Source organism: Ambystoma mexicanum, chromosome 1p, assembly GCF_040938575.1.
Source record: "Ambystoma mexicanum isolate Mex_15411 chromosome 1p, UKY_AmexF1_1, whole genome shotgun sequence".
NCBI classification, from domain to species: Eukaryota; Metazoa; Chordata; class Amphibia; order Caudata; family Ambystomatidae; genus Ambystoma; species Ambystoma mexicanum.
In genome coordinates this window covers 91,319,248-91,339,289 of record NC_090921.1, presented here as the reverse complement: position 1 = coordinate 91,339,289, position 20,042 = coordinate 91,319,248, and the positions used below count along the sequence as shown (strand labels likewise).

Genomic DNA, 20,042 nt, shown 5'->3' with positions numbered 1-20,042 from the left:
AGAGAGAGAGAGAGAGAGAGAGAGAGAGAGAGAGAGAGAGCGAGAAACATCCAGCCTCATTATAAGTTTGCCAGTAACTGGCAAACTGACCTACTGTTACCAGTGCCTGATAACCCAGAATTTCTGGGATATTACAGGCTCCGGTAAGGGCGGTAAATCCCCATTTGGACTCCATGGAGGGGATTGCTGGTATATCCGGCACCAGTTTTATTGGTGCCAAAAAGCGTCTGGTTTCTGCCAGTGGATAATGGCTTTAACTCGAGCTCTTGGCTGTAGGTAAATCAGGGTCCCCATGGCAACCTAGCAGTTTTGCAATGCGGGAAATATGATGGTAATGAGTCCCATTGTGTGTGTGTGAGAGAGGGAGAGAGAGTGCAGTACAAGAGTGGGAGGGAATCTTGAACTGCTGACAGAAGCTTGCAGCTCACTTCCCCACCTTGTACTTGCAGTGTGTGTGTGAGGGGGGCACGCACTACTCCTGCTTGTAGTGTATCTGTTCTGAGATGCTACTGCTTGCTGCCTGTGCGGCATCTTCTCCGTGTGTGGGAAGCGTGCACCGTGGCTTACCATGCAGTACGTGCTCTGGGCCTGCGAGGGAAGCTTGCACAGGCCCTGTCCATGCGGTGCCTCTTCAGTACATAAGAGAAGCATGCAGGCTGTTTGCCGCCTTGTACCTGCTCAGTGTGTGTGTGAGGGGGGCACGCACTACTCCTGCTTGTAGTGTATCTGTTCTGAGATGCTACTGCTTGCTGCCTGTGCGGCATCTTCTCCGTGTGTGGGAAGCGTGCACCGTGGCTTACCATGCAGTACGTGCTCTGGGCCTGCGAGGGAAGCTTGCACAGGCCCTGTCCATGCGGTGCCTCTTCAGTACATAAGAGAAGCATGCAGGCTGTTTGCCGCCTTGTACCTGCTCAGTGTGTGTGTGAGGGGGGCACGCACTACTCCTGCTTGTAGTGTATCTGTTCTGAGATGCTACTGCTTGCTGCCTGTGCGGCATCTTCTCCGTGTGTGGGAAGCGTGCACCGTGGCTTACCATGCAGTACGTGCTCTGGGCCTGCGAGGGAAGCTTGCACAGGCCCTGTCCATGCTGTGCCTCTTCAGTACATAAGAGAAGCATGCAGGCTGTTTGCCGCCTTGTACCTGCTCAGTGTGTGTGTGAGGGGGGCACGCACTACTCCTGCTTGTAGTGTATCTGTTCTGAGATGCTACTGCTTGCTGCCTGTGCGGCATCTTCTCCGTGTGTGGGAAGCGTGCACCGTGGCTTACCATGCAGTACGTGCTCTGGGCCTGCGAGGGAAGCTTGCACAGGCCCTGTCCATGCTGTGCCTCTTCAGTACATAAGAGAAGCATGCAGGCTGTTTGCCGCCTTGTACCTGCTCAGTGTGTGTGTGAGGGGGGCACGCACTACTCCTGCTTGTAGTGTATCTGTTCTGAGATGCTACTGCTTGCTGCCTGTGCGGCATCTTCTCCGTGTGTGGGAAGCGTGCACCGTGGCTTACCATGCAGTACGTGCTCTGGGCCTGCGAGGGAAGCTTGCACAGGCCCTGTCCATGCTGTGCCTCTTCAGTACATAAGAGAAGCATGCAGGCTGTTTGCCGCCTTGTACCTGCTCAGTGTGTGTGTGAGGGGGGCACGCACTACTCCTGCTTGTAGTGTATCTGTTCTGAGATGCTACTGCTGCCTGTGCGGCATCTTCTCCGTGTGTGGGAAGCGTGCACCGTGGCTTACCATGCAGTACGTGCTCTGGGCCCGCGAGGGAAGCTTGCACAGGCCCTGTCCGTGCTGTGCCTCTTCAGTACATAAGAGAAGCATGCAGGCTATTTTCCGCCTTGTACCTGCTCAGTGTGTGTGTGAGGGGGGCACGCACTACTCCTGCTTGTAGTGTATCTGTTCTGAGATGCTACTGCTTGCTGCCTGTGCGGCATCTTCTCCGTGTGTGTGTGGCTTACCATGCAGTACGTGCTCTGGGCCTGCGAGGGAAGCTTGCACAGGCCCTGTCCATGCTGTGCCTCTTCAGTACATAAGAGAAACATGCAGGCTATTTGCCGCCTTGTACCTGCTCAGTGTGTGTGTGAGGGGGGCACGCACTACTCCTGCTTGTAGTGTATCTGTTCTGAGATGCTACTGCTTGCTGCCTGTGCGGCATCTTCTCCGTGTGTGGGAAGCGTGCACCGTGGCTTACCATGCAGTACGTGCTCTGGGCCTGCGAGGGAAGCTTGCACAGGCCCTGTCCATGCTGTGCCTCTTCAGTACATAAGAGAAGCATGCAGGCTATTTGCCGCCTTGTACCTGCTCAGTGTGTGTGTGAGGGGGGCACGCACTACTCCTGCTTGTAGTGTATCTGTTCTGAGATGCTACTGCTTGCTGCCTGTGCGGCATCTTCTCCGTGTGTGGGAAGCGTGCACCGTGGCTTACCATGCAGTACGTGCTCTGGGCCTGCGAGGGAAGCTTGCACAGGCCCTGTCCATGCTGTGCCTCTTCAGTACATAAGAGAAGCATGCAGGCTGTTTGCCGCCTTGTACCTGCTCAGTGTGTGTGTGAGGGGGCACGCACTACTCCTGCTTGTAGTGTATCTGTTCTGAGATGCTACTGCTTGCTGCCTGTGCGGCCTCTTCTCCGTGTGTGGGAAGCGTGCACCGTGGCTTACCATGCAGTACGTGCTCTGGGCCTGCGAGGGAAGCTTGCACAGGCCCTGTCCATGCTGTGCCTCTTCAGTACATAAGAGAAGCATGCAGGCTGTTTGCCGCCTTGTACCTGCTCAGTGTGTGTGTGAGGGGGGCACGCACTACTCCTGCTTGTAGTGTATCTGTTCTGAGATGCTACTGCTTGCTGCCTGTGCGGCATCTTCTCCGTGTGTGGGAAGCGTGCACCGTGGCTTACCATGCAGTACGTGCTCTGGGCCTGCGAGGGAAGCTTGCACAGGCCCTGTCCATGCTGTGCCTCTTCAGTACATAAGAGAAGCATGCAGGCTGTTTGCCGCCTTGTACCTGCTCATTGTGTGTGTGAGGGGGGCACGCACTACTCCTGCTTGTAGTGTATCTGTTCTGAGATGCTACTGCTTGCTGCCTGTGCGGCATCTTCTCCGTGTGTGGGAAGCGTGCACCGTGGCTTACCATGCAGTACGTGCTCTGGGCCTGCGAGGGAAGCTTGCACAGGCCCTGTCCATGCTGTGCCTCTTCAGTACATAAGAGAAGCATGCAGGCTGTTTGCCGCCTTGTACCTGCTCAGTGTGTGTGTGAGGGGGGCACGCACTACTCCTGCTTGTAGTGTATCTGTTCTGAGATGCTACTGCTTGCTGCCTGTGCGGCATCTTCTCCGTGTGTGGGAAGCGTGCACCGTGGCTTACCATGCAGTACGTGCTCTGGGCCTGCGAGGGAAGCTTGCACAGGCCCTGTCCATGCTGTGCCTCTTCAGTACATAAGAGAAGCATGCAGGCTGTTTGCCGCCTTGTACCTGCTCAGTGTGTGTGTGAGGGGGACACGCACTACTCCTGCTTGTAGTGTATCTGTTCTGAGATGCTACTGCTTGCTGCCTGTGCGGCATCTTCTCCGTGTGTGGGAAGCGTGCACCGTGGCTTACCATGCAGTACGTGCTCTGGGCCTGCGAGGGAAGCTTGCACAGGCCCTGTCCATGCTGTGCCTCTTCAGTACATAAGAGAAGCATGCAGGCTGTTTGCCGCCTTGTACCTGCTCAGTGTGTGTGTGAGGGGGGCACGCACTACTCCTGCTTGTAGTGTATCTGTTCTGAGATGCTACTGCTTGCTGCCTGTGCGGCATCTTCTCCGTGTGTGGGAAGCGTGCACCGTGGCTTACCATGCAGTACGTGCTCTGGGCCTGCGAGGGAAGCTTGCACAGGCCCTGTCCATGCTGTGCCTCTTCAGTACATAAGAGAAGCATGCAGGCTGTTTGCCGCCTTGTACCTGCTCAGTGTGTGTGTGAGGGGGGCACGCACTAACCCTGCTTGTAGTAGATCTGTTCTGAGATGCTACTGCTTGCTGCCTGTGCGGCATCTTCTCCGTGTGTGGGAAGCGTGCACCGTGGCTTACCATGCAGTACGTGCTCTGGGCCTGCGAGGGAAGCTTGCACAGGCCCTGTCCATGCTGTGCCTCTTCAGTACATAAGAGAAGCATGCAGGCTGTTTGCCGCCTTGTACCTGCTCAGTGTGTGTGTGAGGGGGGCACGCACTACTCCTGCTTGTAGTGTATCTGTTCTGAGATGCTACTGCTTGCTGCCTGTGCGGCCTCTTCTCCGTGTGTGGGAAGCGTGCACCGTGGCTTACCATGCAGTACGTGCTCTGGGCCTGCGAGGGAAGCTTGCACAGGCCCTGTCCATGCTGTGCCTCTTCAGTACATAAGAGAAGCATGCAGGCTGTTTGCCGCCTTGTACCTGCTCAGTGTGTGTGTGAGGGGGGCACGCACTACTCCTGCTTGTAGTGTATCTGTTCTGAGATGCTACTGCTTGCTGCCTGTGCGGCATCTTCTCCGTGTGTGGGAAGCGTGCACCGTGGCTTACCATGCAGTACGTGCTCTGGGCCTGCGAGGGAAGCTTGCACAGGCCCTGTCCATGCTGTGCCTCTTCAGTACATAAGAGAAGCATGCAGGCTGTTTGCCGCCTTGTACCTGCTCAGTGTGTGTGTGAGGGGGGCACGCACTACTCCTGCTTGTAGTGTATCTGTTCTGAGATGCTACTGCTTGCTGCCTGTGCGGCATCTTCTCCGTGTGTGGGAAGCGTGCACCGTGGCTTACCATGCAGTACGTGCTCTGGGCCTGCGAGGGAAGCTTGCACAGGCCCTGTCCATGCTGTGCCTCTTCAGTACATAAGAGAAGCATGCAGGCTGTTTGCCGCCTTGTACCTGCTCAGTGTGTGTGTGAGGGGGACACGCACTACTCCTGCTTGTACTGTATCTGTTCTGAGATGCTACTCCTTGCTGCCTGTGCGGCATCTTCTCCGTGTGTGGGAAGCGTGCACCGTGGCTTACCATGCAGTACGTGCTCTGGGCCTGCGAGGGAAGCTTGCACAGGCCCTGTCCATGCTGTGCCTCTTCAGTACATAAGAGAAGCATGCAGGCTGTTTGCCGCCTTGTACCTGCTCAGTGTGTGTGTGAGGGGGGCACGCACTACTCCTGCTTGTAGTGTATCTGTTCTGAGATGCTACTGCTTGCTGCCTGTGCGGCCTCTTCTCCGTGTGTGGGAAGCGTGCACCGTGGCTTACCATGCAGTACGTGCTCTGGGCCTGCGAGGGAAGCTTGCACAGGCCCTGTCCATGCTGTGCCTCTTCAGTACATAAGAGAAGCATGCAGGCTGTTTGCCGCCTTGTACCTGCTCAGTGTGTGTGTGAGGGGGGCACGCACTACTCCTGCTTGTAGTGTATCTGTTCTGAGATGCTACTGCTTGCTGCCTGTGCGGCATCTTCTCCGTGTGTGGGAAGCGTGCACCGTGGCTTACCATGCAGTACGTGCTCTGGGCCTGCGAGGGAAGCTTGCACAGGCCCTGTCCATGCTGTGCCTCTTCAGTACATAAGAGAAGCATGCAGGCTGTTTGCCGCCTTGTACTTGCAGTGTGTGTGTGAGGGGGGCACGCACTACTCCTGCTTGTAGTGTATCTGTTCTGAGATGCTACTGCTTGCTGCCTGTGCGGCATCTTCTCCGTGTGTGGGAAGCGTGCACCGTGGCTTACCATGCAGTACGTGCTCTGGGCCTGCGAGGGAAGCTTGCACAGGCCCTGTCCATGCTGTGCCTCTTCAGTACATAAGAGAAGCATGCAGGCTATTTGCCGCCTTGTACCTGCTCAGTGTGTGTGTGAGGGGGGCACGCACTACTCCTGCTTGTAGTGTATCTGTTCTGAGATGCTACTGCTTGCTGCCTGTGCGGCATCTTCTCCGTGTGTGGGAAGCGTGCACCGTGGCTTACCACGCAGTACGTGCTCTGGGCCTGCGAGGGAAGCTTGCACAGGCCCTGTCCATGCTGTGCCTCTTCAGTACATAAGAGAAGCATGCAGGCTGTTTGCCGCCTTGTACCTGCTCAGTGTGTGTGTGAGGGGGCACGCACTACTCCTGCTTGTAGTGTATCTGTTCTGAGATGCTACTGCTTGCTGCCTGTGCGGCATCTTCTCCGTGTGTGGGAAGCGTGCACCGTGGCTTACCATGCAGTACGTGCTCTGGGCCTGCGAGGGAAGCTTGCACAGGCCCTGTCCATGCTGTGCCTCTTCAGTACATAAGAGAAACATGCAGGCTATTTGCCGCCTTGTACCTGCTCATTGTGTGTGTGAGGGGGGCACGCACTACTCCTGCTTGTAGTGTATCTGTTCTGAGATGCTACTGCTTGCTGCCTGTGCGGCATCTTCTCCGTGTGTGGGAAGCGTGCACCGTGGCTTACCATGCAGTACGTGCTCTGGGCCTGCGAGGGAAGCTTGCACAGGCCCTGTCCATGCTGTGCCTCTTCAGTACATAAGAGAAGCATGCAGGCTGTTTGCCGCCTTGTACCTGCTCAGTGTGTGTGTGAGGGGGGCACGCACTACTCCTGCTTGTAGTGTATCTGTTCTGAGATGCTACTGCTGCCTGTGCGGCATCTTCTCCGTGTGTGGGAAGCGTGCACCGTGGCTTACCATGCAGTACGTGCTCTGGGCCTGCGAGGGAAGCTTGCACAGGCCCTGTCCATGCTGTGCCTCTTCAGTACATAAGAGAAGCATGCAGGCTGTTTGCCGCCTTGTACCTGCTCAGTGTGTGTGTGAGGGGGCACGCACTACTCCTGCTTGTAGTGTATCTGTTCTGAGATGCTACTGCTTGCTGCCTGTGCGGCATCTTCTCCGTGTGTGGGAAGCGTGCACCGTGGCTTACCATGCAGTACGTGCTCTGGGCCTGCGAGGGAAGCTTGCACAGGCCCTGTCCATGCTGTGCCTCTTCAGTACATAAGAGAAACATGCAGGCTATTTGCCGCCTTGTACCTGCTCATTGTGTGTGTGAGGGGGGCACGCACTACTCCTGCTTGTAGTGTATCTGTTCTGAGATGCTACTGCTTGCTGCCTGTGCGGCATCTTCTCCGTGTGTGGGAAGCGTGCACCGTGGCTTACCATGCAGTACGTGCTCTGGGCCTGCGAGGGAAGCTTGCACAGGCCCTGTCCATGCTGTGCCTCTTCAGTACATAAGAGAAGCATGCAGGCTGTTTGCCGCCTTGTACCTGCTCAGTGTGTGTGTGAGGGGGTCACGCACTACTCCTGCTTGTAGTGTATCTGTTCTGAGATGCTACTGCTGCCTGTGCGGCATCTTCTCCGTGTGTGGGAAGCGTGCACCGTGGCTTACCATGCAGTACGTGCTCTGGGCCTGCGAGGGAAGCTTGCACAGGCCCTGTCCATGCTGTGCCTCTTCAGTACATAAGAGAAGCATGCAGGCTGTTTGCCGCCTTGTACCTGCTCAGTGTGTGTGTGAGGGGGGCACGCACTACTCCTGCTTGTAGTGTATCTGTTCTGAGATGCTACTGCTTGCTGCCTGTGCGGCATCTTCTCCGTGTGTGGGAAGCGTGCACCGTGGCTTACCATGCAGTACGTGCTCTGGGCCTGCGAGGGAAGCTTGCACAGGCCCTGTCCATGCTGTGCCTCTTCAGTACATAAGAGAAGCATGCAGGCTCTTTGCCACCTTGTACCTGCTCAGTGTGTGTGTGAGGGGGGCACGCACTACTCCTGCTTGTAGTGTATCTGTTCTGAGATGCTACTGCTTGCTGCCTGTGCGGCATCTTCTCCGTGTGTGGGAAGCGTGCACCGTGGCTTACCATGCAGTACGTGCTCTGGGCCTGCGAGGGAAGCTTGCACAGGCCCTGTCCATGCTGTGCCTCTTCAGTACATAAGAGAAGCATGCAGGCTATTTTCCGCCTTGTACCTGCTCAGTGTGTGTGTGAGGGGGGCACGCACTACTCCTGCTTGTAGTGTATCTGTTCTGAGATGCTACTGCTTGCTGCCTGTGCGGCATCTTCTCCGTGTGTGTGTGGCTTACCATGCAGTACGTGCTCTGGGCCTGCGAGGGAAGCTTGCACAGGCCCTGTCCATGCTGTGCCTCTTCAGTACATAAGAGAAACATGCAGGCTATTTGCCGCCTTGTACCTGCTCAGTGTGTGTGTGAGGGGGGCACGCACTACTCCTGCTTGTAGTGTATCTGTTCTGAGATGCTACTGCTTGCTGCCTGTGCGGCATCTTCTCCGTGTGTGGGAAGCGTGCACCGTGGCTTACCATGCAGTACGTGCTCTGGGCCTGCGAGGGAAGCTTGCACAGGCCCTGTCCATGCTGTGCCTCTTCAGTACATAAGAGAAGCATGCAGGCTGTTTGCCGCCTTGTACTTGCAGTGTGTGTGTGAGGGGGGCACGCACTACTCCTGCTTGTAGTGTATCTGTTCTGAGATGCTACTGCTTGCTGCCTGTGCGGCATCTTCTCCGTGTGTGGGAAGCGTGCACCGTGGCTTACCATGCAGTACGTGCTCTGGGCCTGCGAGGGAAGCTTGCACAGGCCCTGTCCATGCTGTGCCTCTTCAGTACATAAGAGAAGCATGCAGGCTGTTTGCCGCCTTGTACCTGCTCAGTGTGTGTGTGAGGGGGACACGCACTACTCCTGCTTGTAGTGTATCTGTTCTGAGATGCTACTGCTTGCTGCCTGTGCGGCATCTTCTCCGTGTGTGGGAAGCGTGCACCGTGGCTTACCATGCAGTACGTGCTCTGGGCCTGCGAGGGAAGCTTGCACAGGCCCTGTCCATGCTGTGCCTCTTCAGTACATAAGAGAAGCATGCAGGCTGTTTGCCGCCTTGTACCTGCTCAGTGTGTGTGTGAGGGGGGCACGCACTACTCCTGCTTGTAGTGTATCTGTTCTGAGATGCTACTGCTTGCTGCCTGTGCGGCATCTTCTCCGTGTGTGGGAAGCGTGCACCGTGGCTTACCATGCAGTACGTGCTCTGGGCCTGCGAGGGAAGCTTGCACAGGCCCTGTCCATGCTGTGCCTCTTCAGTACATAAGAGAAGCATGCAGGCTGTTTGCCGCCTTGTACCTGCTCAGTGTGTGTGTGAGGGGGGCACGCACTACTCCTGCTTGTAGTGTATCTGTTCTGAGATGCTACTGCTTGCTGCCTGTGCGGCATCTTCTCCGTGTGTGGGAAGCGTGCACCGTGGCTTACCATGCAGTACGTGCTCTGGGCCTGCGAGGGAAGCTTGCACAGGCCCTGTCCATGCTGTGCCTCTTCAGTACATAAGAGAAGCATGCAGGCTGTTTGCCGCCTTGTACCTGCTCAGTGTGTGTGTGAGGGGGGCACGCACTACTCCTGCTTGTAGTGTATCTGTTCTGAGATGCTACTGCTTGCTGCCTGTGCGGCCTCTTCTCCGTGTGTGGGAAGCGTGCACCGTGGCTTACCATGCAGTACGTGCTCTGGGCCTGCGAGGGAAGCTTGCACAGGCCCTGTCCATGCTGTGCCTCTTCAGTACATAAGAGAAGCATGCAGGCTGTTTGCCGCCTTGTACCTGCTCAGTGTGTGTGTGAGGGGGGCACGCACTACTCCTGCTTGTAGTGTATCTGTTCTGAGATGCTACTGCTTGCTGCCTGTGCAGCATCTTCTCCGTGTGTGGGAAGCGTGCACCGTGGCTTACCATGCAGTACGTGCTCTGGGCCTGCGAGGGAAGCTTGCACAGGCCCTGTCCATGCTGTGCCTCTTCAGTACATAAGAGAAGCATGCAGGCTGTTTGCCGCCTTGTACCTGCTCAGTGTGTGTGTGAGGGGGGCACGCACTACTCCTGCTTGTAGTGTATCTGTTCTGAGATGCTACTGCTTGCTGCCTGTGCGGCATCTTCTCCGTGTGTGGGAAGCGTGCACCGTGGCTTACCATGCAGTACGTGCTCTGGGCCTGCGAGGGAAGCTTGCACAGGCCCTGTCCATGCTGTGCCTCTTCAGTACATAAGAGAAGCATGCAGGCTGTTTGCCGCCTTGTACCTGCTCAGTGTGTGTGTGAGGGGGGCACGCACTACTCCTGCTTGTAGTGTATCTGTTCTGAGATGCTACTGCTTGCTGCCTGTGCGGCATCTTCTCCGTGTGTGGGAAGCGTGCACCGTGGCTTACCATGCAGTACGTGCTCTGGGCCTGCGAGGGAAGCTTGCACAGGCCCTGTCCATGCTGTGCCTCTTCAGTACATAAGAGAAGCATGCAGGCTGTTTGCCGCCTTGTACCTGCTCAGTGTGTGTGTGAGGGGGGCACGCACTACTCCTGCTTGTAGTGTATCTGTTCTGAGATGCTACTGCTTGCTGCCTGTGCGGCATCTTCTCCGTGTGTGGGAAGCGTGCACCGTGGCTTACCATGCAGTACGTGCTCTGGGCCTGCGAGGGAAGCTTGCACAGGCCCTGTCCATGCTGTGCCTCTTCAGTACATAAGAGAAGCATGCAGGCTGTTTGCCGCCTTGTACCTGCTCAGTGTGTGTGTGAGGGGGGCACGCACTACTCCTGCTTGTAGTGTATCTGTTCTGAGATGCTACTGCTTGCTGCCTGTGCGGCATCTTCTCCGTGTGTGGGAAGCGTGCACCGTGGCTTACCATGCAGTACGTGCTCTGGGCCTGCGAGGGAAGCTTGCACAGGCCCTGTCCATGCTGTGCCTCTTCAGTACATAAGAGAAGCATGCAGGCTGTTTGCCGCCTTGTACCTGCTCAGTGTGTGACAGGCAGCTCTTTGTTTTTATCGCAGTTTTTACAGATTTTGCCGCTTTTTGCTGAAAAAGTCAGAGAGTGAACCTCCTTAGCCTCACCCACCCACACCCTTTCCCAATTTGATATTGTCTGGCCTAAAGCTAACCCCTGCCTTTTGAAGGAAAACATTGGTAAAAAGTGCATTAAAACAATTTGGTGGTGACTATTCTGCTGAAAAATGATTTGATACCATGTGGCAAACGCTTGCACTGCTGCTGCGCTGGACCCTTTTTGTATGTAAAGCGTGCACTGCTGTTCTCTGTACTGTTTGAGATATGCTTGCACTGCTGCTGCCGCGCTGGACCTGCTATGTATGTAAAGCTTGCACTGCTGTTCTTTGCACTGTTTGAGATAAGCTTGCACTGCTGCTGCCGCGCTGGACCTGTTTAGAATGTTAAGCTTGCACTGCTGTTCTCTGTACTGTTTGAGATAAGCTTGCACTGTTTGAGATAAGCTTGCACTGCTGCTGCCACGCTATACCTGTTTTGTATGTAAAGCGTGCACTGCTGTTCTCTGTACTGTTTGAGATATGCTTGCACTGCTGCTGCCGCGCTGGACCTGCTATGTATGTAAAGCTTGCACTGCTGTTCTTTGCACTGTTTGAGATAAGCTTGCACTGCTGCTGCCGCGCTGGACCTGTTTAGAATGTTAAGCTTGCACTGCTGTTCTCTGTACTGTTTGAGATAAGCTTGCACTGTTTGAGATAAGCTTGCACTGCTGCTGCCACGCTATACCTGTTTTGTATGTAAAGCTTGCACTGCTGTTCTCTGTACTGTTTGAGATATGCTTGCACTGCTGCTGCCGCGCTGGACCTGCTATGTATGTAAAGCTTGCACTGCTGTTCTTTGCACTGTTTGAGATAAGCTTGCACTGCTGCTGCCGCGCTGGACCTGTTTAGAATGTTAAGCTTGCACTGCTGTTCTCTGTACTGTTTGAGATAAGCTTGCACTGTTTGAGATAAGCTTGCACTGCTGCTGCCACGCTATACCTGTTTTGTATGTAAAGCGTGCACTGCTGTTCTCTGTACTGTTTGAGATATGCTTGCACTGCTGCTGCCGCGCTGGACCTGCTATGTATGTAAAGCTTGCACTGCTGTTCTTTGCACTGTTTGAGATAAGCTTGCACTGCTGCTGCCGCGCTGGACCTGTTTAGAATGTTAAGCTTGCACTGCTGTTCTCTGTACTGTTTGAGATAAGCTTGCACTGTTTGAGATAAGCTTGCACTGCTGCTGCCACGCTATACCTGTTTTGTATGTAAAGCGTGCACTGCTGTTCTCTGTACTGTTTGAGATATGCTTGCACTGCTGCTGCCGCGCTGGACCTGCTATGTATGTAAAGCTTGCACTGCTGTTCTTTGCACTGTTTGAGATAAGCTTGCACTGCTGCTGCCGCGCTGGACCTGTTTAGAATGTTAAGCTTGCACTGCTGTTCTCTGTACTGTTTGAGATAAGCTTGCACTGTTTGAGATAAGCTTGCACTGCTGCTGCCACGCTATACCTGTTTTGTATGTAAAGCTTGCACTGCTGTTCTCTGTACTGTTTGAGATAAGCTTGCACTGCTGCTGCCGCGCTGGACCTGTTTAGAATGTTAAACTTGTACTGCTGTTCTCTGTACTGTTTGAGATAAGCTTGCACTGTTTGAGATAAGCTTGCACTGCTGCTGCCGCGCTTAACCTGTTTTGTATGTAAAGCTTGCACTGCTGTTCTTTACACTGTTTGAGATAAGCTTTCCCTGCTGCTGCTGCGCTGGACCTGTTTTGTATGTAAAGCTTGCACTGCTGTTCTTTGCACTGATTGAGATAATCTTGCACTGCTGCTGCCACGCCGGACCTGTTTTGTATGTAAAGTGTGCACTGCTGTTCTCTGTACTGTTTGAGATAAGCTTGCACTGTTTGAGATAAGCTTGCACTGCTGCTGCAGTGGACCTGTTTAGAATGTAAAGCTTGCACTGCTGTTCTTTGCACTGTTTGAGATAAGCTTGCCCTGCTGCTGCTGCTGCACTGGACCTGTTTTGTATGTAAAGCTTGCACTGATTGAGATAATCTTGGACTGCTGCTGCCACGCTGGACCTGTTTTGTATGTCAAGCTTGCACTGCTGTTCTCTGTACTGTTTGAGATATGCTTGCACTGTTTGAGATAAGCTTGCACTGCTTCTGCCGCGCTGGACCTGTTTAGAATGTTAAGCTTGCACTGCTGTTCTCTGTACTGTTTGAGATAAGCTTGCACTGTTTGAGATAAGCTTGCACTGCTGCTGCCGCGCTTGACCTGTTTTGTATGTAAAGCTTGCACTGCTGTTCTTTGCACTGTTTGAGATAAGCTTTCCCTGCTGCTGCCACGGTGGACCTGCTATGTATGTAAAGTGTGCACTGCTGTTCTCTGTACTGTTTGAGATAAGCTTGCACTGTTTGAGATAAGCTTGCACTGCTGCTGCCGCGCTTGACCTGTTTTGTATGTAAAGCTTGAACTGCTGTTCTCTGTACTGTTTGAGATAAGCTTGCACTGCTGCTGCTGCGCTGGACCTGTTTTGTATGTAAAGCTTGCACTGCTGTTCTTTGCACTTATTGAGATAATCTTGCACTGCTGCTGCCACGCTGGACCTGCTATGTATGTAAAGTGTGCACTGCTGTTCTCTGTACAGCAGAGAACAAGCTTGCACTGTTTGAGATAAGCTTGCACTGCTGCTGCAGTGGACCTGTTTAGAATGTAAAGCTTGCACTGCTGTTCTTTGCACTGTTTGAGATAAGCTTGCTACTGCCGGAGCTGTATCTGTTCTGTGTGCGGGAAGCACGCGCTGCTTCTATCTGCACTGTGGCTCTCTTTGAAAGAAGCTTGTGCTCCTGTTACCTGCGCTGCATCTGCCGTGCGAGTGAAGCTTGCACTGCTGACCTTGTTCTCGGTTTGTCGTAAACCTGCAGCACTGCGGTTCATGCTGGACCACCCAAGTGTATGAGAGAAGCTTGTAGCGCAGTTTCCCTTCCTATGCCTTTTTCTCTATACCCGGACTTGAAGCCCCACCAACTTTGTGGAAGCCACACCCCTTGACACACCCCCTTGACACACCCCTCGACACACCCCTCTTACGGATTTTGAAACTGTAGTTTAATAGCAAGAGAAGAGAACACATCATGCTTTCAGCTATTTGTTTTATTGTACCTATATTATTTTTTTAATACAATTCTGCATTATTAAAATAAATAATTGTGTAAGGCTGAAATGACATTTAACTACATTATATACCATACATTTTTTGACCTTGAAAAGATGAAAAGCTAAGCTGGTTGGTTCAGACAAGATTGGATACAGTGACTAGCAGGCTGTTAAGATTTTAACAAGATGTGCATTAACCCACCAAGTCACCATTCCATCTGGGGAGAAAAGGTGAGTGCTTCTTTAACCATTTTATAAAGTGCACACAAATTACAGAATGGCCTGTTGCCATGTATTTAAGAAGCTTTGCTATTATTGGCCAACTAAATTAATTGCATATGAGTACTACAGTTTAAAACCTAGTTTAGGCACAAAGATGGTTCTTCCCAAGCAATATCAACCCTTTGGAGGCAGAAGCCAGTCATAACATATTCTCCACCAGAATTCGTTTTGTCAGATGACATAAGAGGCTGAGCCCGGTTTAGTGACTTGTAACTGACTTCTCCCAGTTCCACCTTTCAAAGATACTGGCCTGTTATTACATATTCCCATGTTATCTTTGTTCTTGCACCTGTTAAGCATATCATACAACAATATTATAGATATCTCGCTCCCTTAAACCATAATGAGGCTGCCCCAGCTTTTAGCGATTTCGCAATCATTTAAATGACTGCTGTTTTACACAAACACAAAATCAGCCATTTTTGAAAAAACATACAAAGACAGCAGTTTTTCCAAAAATGCCCATGAATGACAAAAAGAACCAATCTGCATTTATAAAATACAAAACTAGTCATCCTATGAGGGAAGCAGTGGGACAGACGAGGAGTGGTGAGCCAGAGGGGGAGCAGTGGGCCAGAAAGCGCAGTGAGGAAATGGTGGGCCAGAGAGGGAATGGTGTATTAGTATTTAGTATTTATTTATTTATATTGCGCACCTAACCCCAAGAGGGGTAGCAAGGCGCAGAGGCAACAAGAGGAATGCAAAGCTTGGTTACATACAAGGAATGAAGTCCAGCCGTGGTTAGTGTGCTGGATGCATAAAAAGAAACAATGCACGCCGATGAGGCATGGGTTACAGAAATATACAATATAAGTAATACTATATACAGTAAATCGGTTGTCTCATGAAAGCTGTCGTCTCGACTACACTGAGCAGTTGACACCCTAAATGTACATATTTACAATCACAGTGGTGGAGCATTAGGGTAGCAAGAGAGCAAGAGGTTGTTATGTGTCGTGAGTCTTGAGCCAATGGATGGTCTTAGTTCTGAATAGGCGGTAGGGGAGGTCCTCCCTGCAAGGTGGTGGAAGGGAGTTCCAGTATTGTGCTGCTTTAACAGGAAAGCTGTTCCCACCCGACATAGAACGTTTAAACCTGGGCACCAGGAGGAGATTGGAGTTGGACATTCTAGAGGGGCGAGAGGAGGTAGTTCTGGTGAATATAGTGATAAGGTATTGAGGGGCTGCTTGGTGGAGGCATTTGTGGGTCAGGGAAACTGATTTGAGGAATATTTTGTCTTTGGTGGAAAGCCAGTTGACAGACCTTCTAGAGTCAGAGATGTGGACTTTCTTTGGGATACTGAGGGCCGCTCTTAGGGCGTTGTTTTGGAGGATCTGAATTTTGTTCGTAATGTATTTGTTGCATCCTTCATAAAGTGCGTTGCAATAGTCCAGCTTGGACAGGATCAGAGCCCTGGCTAGGGTGATACAGTTAGAAGGTGAAAGGAAGTTGGACGGGAGAGAAAAGGTTTGGCTTCTCTGATGAGTTTGCATGTATAAGATGTGGCGGATGCCATCGCATTAACTTGTTTTTTAAAGGTGAGAGTGGAGTCTAGGTAAAAACCAAGGGTTTTACCCTCCTTGGCTACCGTGATCTTATTGTTGTCAATTACGAAGGAGGAGTAGTTTTGGTCTAGTTTGTTAAGGTTATGTGAGGACCCTAAAATGAGGAGTTCTGTTTTGGCGGTGTGCCAGAGAGGGAAAGGTGGGCCAGAGAGGGGGAGCGTTGGGCCAGAGAGGAGCAGATGGCTAGAAAGCAGGGAGGATTGGGACAGAGGGCAAGCGGTGGGCCTGAAAGAGAGGGAGAGGCGGGCCAGAAGGACGGAGCAAGCTGCGGATTGTGAGATAGGAAACGGGAAGAGCATGATTAACTGCGAGAAATGTTGTGAGAAGGAGGAGGGAGAACGGATGAAGGACTGTAGGCTGTAAGAGGAACTGGAGCGCATAATGTGTGAGTTTAGGGCACGATTGAGAGTGTAGCAGGGACTAGGAAGTGTGATTTGTGGCTTGGCGGTGTGACAGAGCAAGCAAGTCTGCACAAGATTGTCAGAGTGAGGGGTTTGGGAGAGTACGGTACGATTGGAGAATTGGTGAGTGGGAGGGGTGTTGGTGAGTGAGGTGCATGTCACTGCTTGGGGGATTGAAGAAAATGGAAGGGGAATTTTGGCACCATTACAAATGATAACGGTCAATAAAGTAATTCATTTAAAATAAAGCTTGTGCAATAAACCATAGAAGTAGAGCAAAACCAAGAATGTTCTGTCAAGCCGGGGACATCTGGGACTCGTAACATGATAGCAGAAACTACAATCAAAGGGTGCACAAAATGACAAACTAGTTCTCTACAAAATGTGAAGCAAAACTACTGCAACTAATACAAATGTGTGCCACCAAATGAGCTTTTTTATGCAGTAAGATGTACAATTTCATGCTTAAAAATCCTGGCAGGTCTGAATTATGAAGTTGAATTTTTCCCAACGGAAATGCGGATCTCCAAGCAGCATGCTTGATGGTTGATGTGGCCTGGTGGCCATGAATGCTGTAACCCGCACTAGACATTGGTTAGCTAGATAGAGAGGGGCAGGGCTTTAAGTGGGCCGGGGCCTGCCGGGGCTGGGCCCCGGCAGGCTCCGAAATTTCGTTTTGAGGCGGGGCCCTGCCGGGGCCCACTAATCTCCCCTGGCAGCCCCGGCCACTCCACGAAAAGGCATTTTTTTCTACAGCCTGAAGCTCTCGCTCGTGTGCGAGAGCTTCAGGCTTCAGAAAAAAAATGCCTTTCAGCCATAATGGTGGCGCCTCACCTACGAAGCATCCCTTTAATCAAGTGATGCACGTGGGCCGGCGCCACCATTATGGAGAAAACGTGAGGCCGCTGGAAGCAGAGGCCTTGCTTTCTAAATGCTGAAGCTCCCGCGGATTCGCGGGAGTTTCAGTCTTAAGGAACACGGCCTCTGCTTCCAGTGGCCTCACCCTTTCAGCCGTAATGGTGACGCTGCCCCTCCCCAGCTGGCGAGGAGCAGCACCACCATTAAGGCTGAATAGGGAGGCGCTGTCCCCTGCCAGGCAAGCCTATAGAATATAAATGCAGAGATCATCACCCTCTCCCCTATTGGGGAGAGGGTGCTAATCTCTACAACAGGCTGCCTGGCAGGGGTGCCAGTAGCCCATTGAGCCGGGGCTCGTCAAGGGGGCGTGGCCTAACGGGTCATCAAGGCCCCTGCTGTTAGGCCACGCCCCCTCGATGAGCCCCGGCTCGATTTGTAGTGCCACTTAAGGCACTGGAGAGGGGGCTGAATTCCAAAAAAGCTTAGAGAAGTGATCCTATAACATGTCTGACACCTCCCACACTGCCCTGGCTGTACATTCAACTGCCATTTGCCTTCTGGGAATTGTAGTTCATCTTTTCCCAAAAGTGTGTGCAGCAAAGCAAATCTAGATTGGCACTGGATAAAAAGCAAACACTGGCTACAAGTCAGCTGCTTCCAAACCACTTCCTCCTTCATCTATATGGTAGCTGTGAGTCTCCATGTTGGTCAGGTGTGAGTGGTTCCTGCTGTGCTGAGTGTTTCTCTGCATTCTGGCGTTCATAGTTTTGCTTTTCAGTCACCATTTCAGAACTATGACCGAAATTAAAAAAAGGCGGCAGGCCTGGACGCCCTAGTCATGCGTGACACTGTAACAATTGAACGTGCCTGAAGTCTGCTGCGCGTTGGTTGTATTTTAAAAAAACATTGCCTGTGTTTTTCATTATTGAAAAAAGGCATTAGTTGAATTTTAATTTAATCGCATTTTTAATTTAATTAATTTATTGTTTGCTTGTTAGACGCTTATACAGCAAGTACATTCTGTTTCAAAGTGCCCACAGGGCAAAAGGGAGGGGACATGGGAATGAGACAACATTAAAATACATACAAATATTAAATATAGTGGAGGCGAAAAAAGGACGAACTTACTACGCCTTGTGAGTATTCAGAACGTGTAAGTACAGAACGGATGGTGTAGTGGCGGTAGGTGCTGGGTGACCGTGCTCGTGGGTGAAAAACAGAGGCAGTGCAAGGCATGGTAAGTGCAAGCCTCCAGGATGGAGGATGTGCCAAGGCAAGTTCTGAGGATAGACAGAAGTGGGGGCGATTCAGTGTGGGAGGTTAGGGCCCCGAAGATGCATAAGGGCCCTGGACATCAATCAAATCAACTGTGAGATTAGCCTAGGAGAGAACGGGGGAGGGAGGAGGTAAAGAGGAAAGTCTTAAAATGTTTCTGGAATTCAAGAAGTCCTGCCCAAGATTCAGAGGAGGGGGAGGCTGTTCCATAGAGGAAAGCAATCGAGCCTCCTGCCGTCAGTTTAATGAAACGCTCCACACACAAAGAGTTGGTACCAGAGGAACGCCGAAGTCTAGCGGGAGAATATTTAGTAAGAGAGAGTTGCAGATAGAGTGGTCCCCGGCCCCAGACAGCCTTGTGGATGATACAGAGGGATTTGAATTTAATCTGCAAAGCAATCGAGAGCAAATGAAGACTTTTTAGGGCAGGAGAGATGCAGTCCCTGGGCTTGAGGCCAAGGATATGTCTTGCTGCCCTATTCTGGATTAGCTGGAGGGTCGCAGAGTGGAAGAAGGTAGATTCAGGAGGAGGCTATTACAATAGTCAAGCCTAAAGAGAACCACGGCTCTGGTAACATTGAGCTTCTGGGGGAAAGTGAGAAACGGTAGAATTTGCTTCAGAAGGAAGGGCTGGAATTGGGACTTCTTGGCAATGTCCTGGGTGTGAGGGAAGAAGGAGAGAGAGGAGTCGAAGATGACTCCAAGGTTTCTATCTTCAGAAGACAGAGCAGGGGGAGAGCCCATGGAGGAAGGTCAGAGTGAAGCGAAGAAAGGCAGGAGCAGGGAATGAAATGGGAAGGATCTCAGTTTTGCTGGCATTGAGGAAGAGATCATTGGAAGTGCTCCAGGCCTGGATGGTAGAAAGTCAGTCAGGGATGATGGAAGGTGCAAGAGGGTCAGCAGGAAGTTTGAAGAAGAGTTGTGTGTTGTCTGCATAACACTGGAAGTTGGGGGAGAAGGAGGAGATGAGGAGTGCCAGCTGAGTAAGTTAGATGTTAAAGAGCCAAGGGGAGGGGATAGAACCCGGGAAGACACCACAGGTAGAGAAGGAAGTAGTAGTGGAGAGGGTGCCCAGGATGACCTGGGAAGAGCGGTCAGCCAGTCCAGTGCCCGTTCTGAGATACCAAGGGTGTTGTGGCGCCTTTGTATGAGGATGGAGTGGTTCACTGTGTCAAAGGCTGAGGAGAGATCAAGTAGGATGAGGACAGCTGGGGAGTTGGAATACAGAGATGCAAACAGTTCTTCACGGGTGTTCAGAAGAGCAGTTTCTGTGCCTCTGGATGCTCGGAATCCAGACTGATAGTCATGGAGACCACCAACAAGTTCAGCATGAGAGTTGAGTTGGGGCAAGGCCAACTTCTCCAGCAGTTCCCCACGAAGGGGGTGATAGAAATGGGGCGGTAGTTGGCTGGGCAGGTAGGGTCTGCTGAAATATATTTAAGGAGGGGGCGCACAAGGGAGTGCTTGAGGGAGGAAGGGAAAGATCCAGTGGCAAAACAGTGGTTTCAGAGATCAGCAAGGGCGGGGGCAAGAGAGCCGATGTTGTCCTTGATGGTTCTGGATGAGCAAGGGGAAACCTGTTTTGAAGAGACCTTCATGGAGCGGTCAACTCTGGTGACTTCTTCAGGTGTGACAGGGGCAAGGGAGGAGAAGGAGGTGAGGGGCCAAGGGAGGCAAGGGGGTGTGGGATGGTTTGAGAGGGTGAGTAACAAGGCTGTTCAGGATCTCCTGAGTTTTGGTGGTGAAGTGAGTGGCCAGTGCGTTGCAGAGTGCCTGGAAGGGGAGGACGAGACTGCAGAAGGGTTGGCTTGTACCCTACAGAT

At 52.3% G+C, this 20,042-nt stretch overlaps 1 protein-coding gene across 2 annotated transcripts in view; it reads left to right on the top strand.

The window, feature by feature from the left end:
* The window catches only part of GP1BA (glycoprotein Ib platelet subunit alpha), a 101,931-nt gene that overhangs the window by 880 nt on the left and 81,009 nt on the right, over positions 1 to 20,042 (top strand). Inside the window, exon 2 of one of the 2 annotated variants that reach the window (XM_069643875.1) lies at positions 13,953 to 14,069. The exons of the other annotated variant lie outside the window; for it this stretch is intronic. Coding sequence (XP_069499976.1) covers positions 14,025 to 14,069 — 45 coding nt within the window. The 5' untranslated portion in view covers positions 13,953 to 14,024. The remainder of the gene's footprint in view (positions 1 to 13,952; positions 14,070 to 20,042) is intronic. 2 annotated transcript variants of the gene reach the window in all.